The sequence below is a fragment of the Apteryx rowi genome, unplaced genomic scaffold, assembly GCF_003343035.1.
Source record: "Apteryx rowi isolate R43461 unplaced genomic scaffold, aptRow1 scaffold_4, whole genome shotgun sequence".
In the NCBI taxonomy this organism is placed as follows: domain Eukaryota; kingdom Metazoa; phylum Chordata; class Aves; order Apterygiformes; family Apterygidae; genus Apteryx; species Apteryx rowi.
This window is the reverse complement of record NW_020450529.1, coordinates 6767641-6775702: the sequence shown is the minus strand read 5'-3', so window position 1 is coordinate 6775702 and position 8062 is coordinate 6767641. Positions and strand designations below refer to the sequence as shown.

At 35.3% G+C, this 8062-nt stretch overlaps 1 protein-coding gene across 9 annotated transcripts in view; it reads right to left on the bottom strand.

Moving 5' to 3' along the window:
• The window catches only part of UBA3 (ubiquitin like modifier activating enzyme 3), a 15292-nt gene that overhangs the window by 5940 nt on the left and 1290 nt on the right, over window positions 1-8062 (bottom strand). For all 9 annotated transcript variants that reach the window (XR_003254995.1, XR_003254996.1, XM_026074828.1 and 6 more), the window contains 7 exons: window positions 5387-5507; window positions 4317-4397; window positions 2681-2763; window positions 2043-2123; window positions 1357-1400; window positions 1008-1072; window positions 67-222 (listed from right to left, as the gene is read on the bottom strand). Coding sequence is in view for 7 of the 9 variants with exons in the window: in XM_026074828.1 (XP_025930613.1) it covers window positions 67-222; window positions 1008-1072; window positions 1357-1400; window positions 2043-2123; window positions 2681-2763; window positions 4317-4397; window positions 5387-5507 (631 nt within the window). In the remaining 2 variants the exon portion in view is untranslated. The remainder of the gene's footprint in view (window positions 1-66; window positions 223-1007; window positions 1073-1356; window positions 1401-2042; window positions 2124-2680; window positions 2764-4316; window positions 4398-5386; window positions 5508-8062) is intronic.

Below are 8062 nucleotides of genomic sequence, written 5' to 3'. Positions count from 1 at the left end.
CTAGGAAGAGAAACAAGCAAATCAGAGTGGAATATAAAAAAAGGAAATATCAGAGGTTGTAATTACCTGAGGTGGATAGAGTTCAAGCGTGCATTCAACACATGCCGTCATACCAGGAATAATCACACGAGCATTTCCTTTAAAACCTTCTGTCCCTCCATCTATTAAAGGTATGATGGAACTTGGATCCAGGACACCATCTTCATAATGTAAAAATGACATCTAGTGAAAAAAGAGGGGTTTTTTTTACAAGTTATAGGAAGAAAAAAATCACCTTAGAAATCTTATTCTTAATGGTATACCACAGGACTGCATGCTTAACATACAGGGTATTTTAAGGATACATAACGTATAAAACACTGCTTATTTGTCAGCGCAAAAAACTTCAACTACCATCTCCCCCCTTTCCCCTCCCTCCCAATTAAAAGCTATTATTTCCTTATAGTATACTGGAATAATTGGTTGGTTGGTTTGGAGGATTTGGGTTTTTTGACTTTTCTGTTTTCTTTAATACTCGTAAATACTCAAGATCTTTTTTTTTTTTAAAACAAATTCACAATGCTGAAATTATCTAGTTCAATAACCAGCATGCTATTTCCTTGTAGCAGCGGGGTTCCAAAAGGCAACACTTACAAGTTGCAGCAAGGCAGTTCTGTTTGGCTATAAGGAAAAACCCCTTTTCACAATGGGAGCACCCAGAAAGGCTGTGGAACCTCCATTCTCAGTAATTTTGGAAACTGACTGCACAGGGCCCCGAATAATGTGCTCTAACTTTGAAATTAGCCCTGCAGGACACTGCACAAATGTTGGCTAACACTCCTCAAGAAAAAGGCACGTAAGATAGCATGCATGTTATTCTCTTTTAAAAAAGGCAGAAAYAAATACAGAAAGCTGTGAATTTCAACATCTCTCACTTCATTTTAATGATATATTTTGCACAAATCTGTTCAATTTTAGTTATCTATATTCAAGCAATAACCAGGCTTTAAAAAGATCGAAGACTTTACCAGCATGCCATTTATCCATCTTCTTGCAATTATAGAGTCCAGCCCACAAACAATAATATGAAATTCTAGGAAAAAAAATGTTATTTAAAGTCTATATTAATGCATATTTCTTAAGACAACCAACATATTCTGTCCATAGATTTTCCACAGGAACTCACTGTAGTTCAACCATTTCCCCTTGGTTATCTATAAGACAGCTGCATTTAAGTTTTGTCTATTTGTTAACTGTACTTCCAGTATACTGTAGAAGACTAAAATAATTAGCAATCTAACTAGCAGGAAAAACAGCAAGCAACAACTGCAGTATTCCGAAGTACAAGTGGGTGTTTTGCACACAAATACCACTTACGTCGATAGAAGCTTTCATCCATGTCTTGAATCTTTTTAAAGTATCTGAATGCACGCACAATAAAGGAATGCATTTAAAATAGCCGAGTTTACTGATCTTCTGTTTGCTAACCTAAAGCCAAAAGAGTGGATAATTTATCACTATAATTTTATGTTTTTTTTYCCTAAAACTAGGTGGTCAGAAGACTCAAAATTCCCATAGCTGAAGCTGTATCATCTAATCAAACAAGCAAGGGACACAACGTAACAGTTGCATGCAGAAGAAACCTCAGCAGACAACTATTCAGGGAGCTCAGAACACGTGTCCTCACAAAGATCTGTATCAGCAGTGCTGCTTTATGTTTTTAATCTAATATGTCTTGCCACTATGTACTCAAGACACTCTGGTGAATAAACCTATAATTCTAATATCCTAATGAAAATTAGGATACTTCATTCAAATAAAACAGACTCAGTGGAAACATAAGTAATGATTTCTTAAAGCTTAGGTTTCTTTCCACATGCACATTTCCTGTATGCTAATTCCATTCTGAGAAAGAGTTCTCAACCATCAGCTGAAATCAATCTGTTTTTTACTGTATAAAGAAAGAAAACTGCAGCAAAATATTTTAGATAGTCTTACTCCCTACAGACTTTTCTGGGCTTTTTGAAGCCTTCCAAGGCTACTACTTCTCTATAAAAGGATACGCTACAACAGCACAGTTAGGAATGCGGCTATTAAGGAATTCTGCTGCAACTTCTGCTTTAGGTCGTCCAACATCCTTAGGTCTATGGGGAAAAAAAAGCAATTTCAAAATCAGAATTTTAGTAACATTCAATGTCTTGAGAATCTATGTCTTACAAATACTGAATTAAGTAACTAACAGTCACTGTAGGGCAATTTATTGATATGGATAATATTAAGACATTCCCACAAAGCATCAGATRTGAAAGCACTAAAGTTATCTAAATATATCCTTGTAACTACAGTCATCAGCTCCAAAAAATTACAACAATTTTTCATCTTATTTGAAAGAAAAGAGTACCAGAGAAATTTATAACTCAATCTGTGTGCATTATTACTTTTTCCATTAGTCATTAACTGTATTTGAACAGTAAGAAATGTATGTTAATTTTCTTCAGGATCAAACCATGAAACCACAGATCTCAAAACAAGAACAAATTATATGTAACATTTAGTTAATTGCGAGTACTATTCTGATATGAAAGTTCAGAAATCCTTAATTAATGTCCTTTTGTTCAACCAAAATAACAACTGTATGCATACATTTTGTTTAAGTTCATCTAAAAAAAAAGAAAAGTCAAATCATGAAAATGTCACTTACCGAAACAGAAACTGTCGATTAAGATTAGAAACATCTATAGTATCCATATCAATGACATGGATCTGTCTAAAACCAGACAGTGCCTGTGGAAAGAGATAGTCAGCCTCATTTAACAGAAAATGAAATGTTTACAGTGCTTCAAAATTCATTCTAAACGCTGAAAAAGCAACAATCAGAAGACCAAAAATATTTATTCTTCATTCCATTTGCAGGTAGACTTTTTTTTTTTTGTTAAAATGTTGGGTTGCTAATGCTGATATTTGGATAGATGGAATTAGTAACATTTCAACAGTTAAAGTGTCCTACTGAATGCAATATTGCTTTAACCTACAATATCTTAACACAGGGAAGGCAACAGTAGGCTTATCTGTAGTAAGGGGTGTTCCCTCACAACTAGAGTAAATTGAAAGTGTTTATTGGGAAAAAAATGCAGAATCTGAAGAAATACCATAAGCATTCCTGTTTCCAGAGGGCAGGAACAGGCAAACAAGTTTAATTCCTCTAAAATTTTATATTTGCTGAACATCCACAATTTTCAGAGTTGAGATAAACGGCAGTGACACCCTCAAATCAGAGTTCAAAATAAGACAGTATTCCTTACTGTATTCATTGCTGAGACAGAATGCAAACAAAAAAGTCACCTCACTAAGAACACGCAGACTCTCTGGCAGAAGCTCTACCTGTTCTCTGTCCACAGACAGTCCATCACTAGATTTGGCAAATAACAACATTAAAGCAAAATTGTCTTAAAACTGTATTGTGGGTCTGATCCGATAAAGTCACAACATCCGTCATGCACAAAGGAATAATCTGAATCGTGGTTAAATGGAATTGAATGCTGTAATAAAAAACACTGGCTTCAGAGACAGGAATGTTTTGTGGTGTTCTGCGCTCTAAGGGAGTGTTCAGCCTTTGGAGATAATCTCAAATTTACTATCTTGAGGAACCAGAAAGCCTGAGATCCATTGCTCAGGAAAGCAAAACAGATTCCAAGGACATGAAAGTCCCCATACACACAGTAATTTTAGCTCTACTAATTTCACTGTGAAAGAACACGAATAATTCCAGCAATTTGTACCTCCCTTTGAATTAATCCAAACACGTAAAAAAAATGAAATTAAATTTAGCTATGACTATTAATCCTTGTTTTTGTACTAGTTTTCTCACTTGAAATTATCACTTTTCATATGAAAAGAAATATTTTTAGTCATTATCTTCCAAACAACACTTCTTTCCATAGTTGTGTGCAGGATTTATTCTTAAATTTACTTCTTTCCTTAGATCTTACAGCAGGAGAAAACTCCCAACATTAGACCATATCTAAGGCTGCTAGTGAATTTTTGTCTATACTTCACAAACAGTCCCATGTTGTTCTTCATGATGGGCTTTGAGATGGCTAAAAAATAATGCACAACATACTAAACTATCATCTTTCAAGCTTATTAAGAGAGTGCATTCTCCAAGTTTATATACATAATTTGTCTGTATAGTCACATATTTTATATATTTTGATTACACTTTAGAAAAATAATAGTGATACAGAGTCAAAGATGCCAAACTAGTGAAGTAGAAAGGATAATTTCCTTAAAAAAAAAAAAAAATTCTAAGAAACAAAGGATGAAAACCAAGCAATTACCAGATTTTTCAGGAGTTCACATCCTAATCCTCCCGCTCCAATAACTAGTACTTTACATGTGCTTAACAAAAACTCAAGAGCCTGCAGAAAATATAAAACAGAAATATTAATACTCTGAATAGGAAAAGTATGATTTGTCCTTTGCTTCATAATACTTATGGTAACACATTTATAAGGCTTAAGTACCTAATAAACTTCACATTAAACAACTTAAATGAATAAAACAGTTTCTGCTTGCAGGAGTAATTAGATACTGGACTTTAATCACTTGCTTAGTTATGCAATTCCTATATCTCAACTTAAAGAAAAGTGAGATCTTTGTTGATACCAATATTTTGTTTATATTAATTTTCATCATGAAAAAAGCAAGGTCTCCTTCTATTATTATTATTCAGTTTAAAAAGATACCGTTTTCTTCCTCCAAAAAGTTTGCTTATGTATAATACAAAATAAAGGTAAGCAAACAGAAAACATTGCCTTCCAAAAAGAACTGAGAATTTTTAACTAGATGCTTCCTTCTGCGAACTGTTCTACCAGACCCCAACCTCAAACTAGTAAATATTAGAACAGAACATTAAAAAGTTAACAGTAAAATATCCTCAACTGTAAACTCTGAAACAAAAAAATACCAAAAAAAAAAGGAGGAAAGCAGAAGAAACAATTAAAACACTCTGAATTTTGCTTTACCCTACTAAACATCCTTCCCAATTCTATATTAGGCTTAATTCCTTCTCTACTTATGAGAAATTCCTTATTGTGCCCAATTTCTCAAAAATCAAGAGAAACACTGCTATTTTTCATGTGGAATCCCAAGACACAGCATAATTCATGTGTATACAATACATATATATGATGAGAGAGCTTGTAGATGATAGCACACAATTTAGAAATACAAGCTTATACACAGAATACAGTATGTTCTTCTAGGATCTTAATGTTCAATTGATTAAAATATATGCTTTTCATGCAGTTTTAGTATTCATACATTGCTGGTGGTCAATTAATGAAACTGTTTACATTAGTTTGCAACACACGCTACAATTCTTTTATTTAAAATAAGTGTTTCTCACTTGAGTGCCTGGCTCGAAATCAGGATGTGTGAATGGTCCAGATCGCTCGAGGAATTTCTTTACATGGTTCCAGCGACCTTCCCAGTCTCCAGTGTCCCCACACCCACCATCAACAGCCATTCTGCACAGAACATAGTAAATTCAGCTGCAAAATCGTAGAGAAAAAGCCACACCTCTAAAACATACTTTTATCCTCATATATAATGTTAAAAATACTTAAATTATTGACCATTCCTGCAAAAGCACCTGCATATTCTTTATGCATGTTTATGCGCATGAACATTTGCATGAGTGGGATTTCTTTGTGCAGCTAGAAAGCAATAATATAAACACACATAGAGAAAACAAAAACTGACATTTCAGTAAGTTCCACTGATTTAGTTGTGACTAGTAAAAGTTGACCTGAAGTGAAAAAAGGGTCTACTCTTTTTGCTTTCATTTCCCTCATATTTAAAGAGGGCATAGAAAAAGAGGCTGCTCCTTTAGAAGTTGCTGTTTTTTTCTTCAGTGTCAAGACTTGTATTCCTTTTTTGACAGACTTAAGAGAGTTCACAATTCATATTTTAGATTATCGATATATAACCACGATTGTGAGGCACTGAATAAACAACATATCCCAACGTTGTCTACTCTGAATCTCCAAAGCAATTTATTTAAACAAGCGTTAACAAAAAATTAATCTTGAATGCTCTTTATCCTCAATTCGCACCATTTAATTTAGAAAACACCAATTTTAGAGTCATCTTCTGAGCCTGTCAATGTTAGCAATCTGAACTGAAAAGAGGATGTTTGCAGTTATCTTCTTTTATATTTTAAAGACATGCTTTTTCATCATATACTCCACTTCCTTTTTTCCCCTTTTGCAGGTCACTTTTAATAGTACATAACTATATATTTAAACTGTCAAGAGACTTACTAAAATAGTTCAAAACTAGCAAACTCGCTTATGTATTTTTCTAACATAAGATCATCAAGACCTACACAGTACAAGTCTTTCCTTAAGACAGCACACTTCCCTTTTCAAATAGGAGCTCCACTCCGTATGATTATGTTCTATGTTAATAAAAAACTAAGCTCGTTATAAAAGAGCTTTGCAATTTTGAGTATGAAAGATTGTCATTGCTGATAAGAAGTTTTATTTGCTTCCTCCTATGAGAAATACAAAGAATGCCTATGTCAATAATTCTTGTTGAGTTCAAATTTATTGTTACTTCCCCACTTGCCTCATCTCAAAATAGAAAGAAAATCTAGTCAAAACATCAAGATAGTGAATGCCTTTTTTCTCATGGAACTCAGAAAATGAACAACACAGTATGTCCTTAGTGACTTTAATTTACAGGCAGTAATTTTGCAAAAGATCGTCAAAAACTGAGAACAACTTCACTGCAATGAAGAAATAAATGCATCATAACCTGCCTGTATTTTGACTGCAGACTGAACTCATTCTTGGCTAACTGTTGACTTTAGGTAAGTTAACAGTTCAACAAAATCTAAGCAGTTTCTTTGAATTCATGCAGGCTGTCTTGACCTCTGACTTCAACTTTTTTACCTTCCCCAGTTTTTACAATTTACATCAAAAATTGTCGTAAGAATGTGTATAACGTTCCTCCTCTGAACCCTGGACTCATCTGTTGTATACCAGTTTCAGTATGCATAAATATCAAAACTGACTTATGCAAACAAAATGGGTCAAAATACTTCAGAGTAATTGTTTCTGTGGATTGTATTACAATTTGTAAATTGTTCTGGAAATAAGCACAGAAGCTATTCTCGGTGATGCTATTAACCAGCAGTACCCTTTTTCTGTTTAGATGTGTATTTTTCTTTTCAGAATTAAGCCAGTAAGATTTAGTTTCACTTTTGTAATTATACTACAGTTTAGTTTTTATAGGGCTGGACATTTTGGAGATCTGAAAACATCAGTAACTCAACCTGAGATTTTATGTTTCACTTTAGAGATAATTTTTTTAAAAGTGTTTAATTTTGTATTGTTACAGCTTTACCAAGTACTTGCATTATTGGAGTTTGACAGAAGCCTCATTTATTTCATTGAATTACTTTAATTTTAAATCTAAAATTTTTAAATGTTGGAGTACCAGGGTCCTTATGTGGCTTTAGGCCCAAACTTTTTCCTGTCCCCTTCACATCTCCAAAGCTCCATGCTTTTGAGGGACTTGGCATGCACCCTCACTGCCCGACATGCCTAAGGATTTTTGTGACCCTCACCCCAACACACACACATGCACTGTCTGCGAGTCTGCTGCTCAGGCAGGCAGGTCTGCTTGGTGATTTTGGGGAAGAGGGCCACAAGCAGATGGGAGGGAAGAGTTACGGGATGGAAGCAGATTAGGTTAAAGATTTCTGCGTGTTATTTTTTAAGGTTGTTAGGACAGACGCGTAGAATTTAGGGGTTTAACAAGCAGCAGCAGCAGCTGTTCTGCAGCCTGAATTTTTAATTTTCAGCCCGAATTTAGCCACTTGCTTCTAGCCTAGAGCTAGAAGCGGCAGCGCAGCTCCTTCGCCCCCTGCCACAAAGCTCCCCGCAGCGCGCCAGCCAAGCTGCAAGCCCCCGGCTCCCGCCGCCGCTCCGGGCGAGCCCCTCGGCCCTCTCCCAGGAGGTTCCTCCTCCCCAGGCCTCGCCCCTCAAGGGCCCCTTGGCCGCCGGCCCTGCGCCGG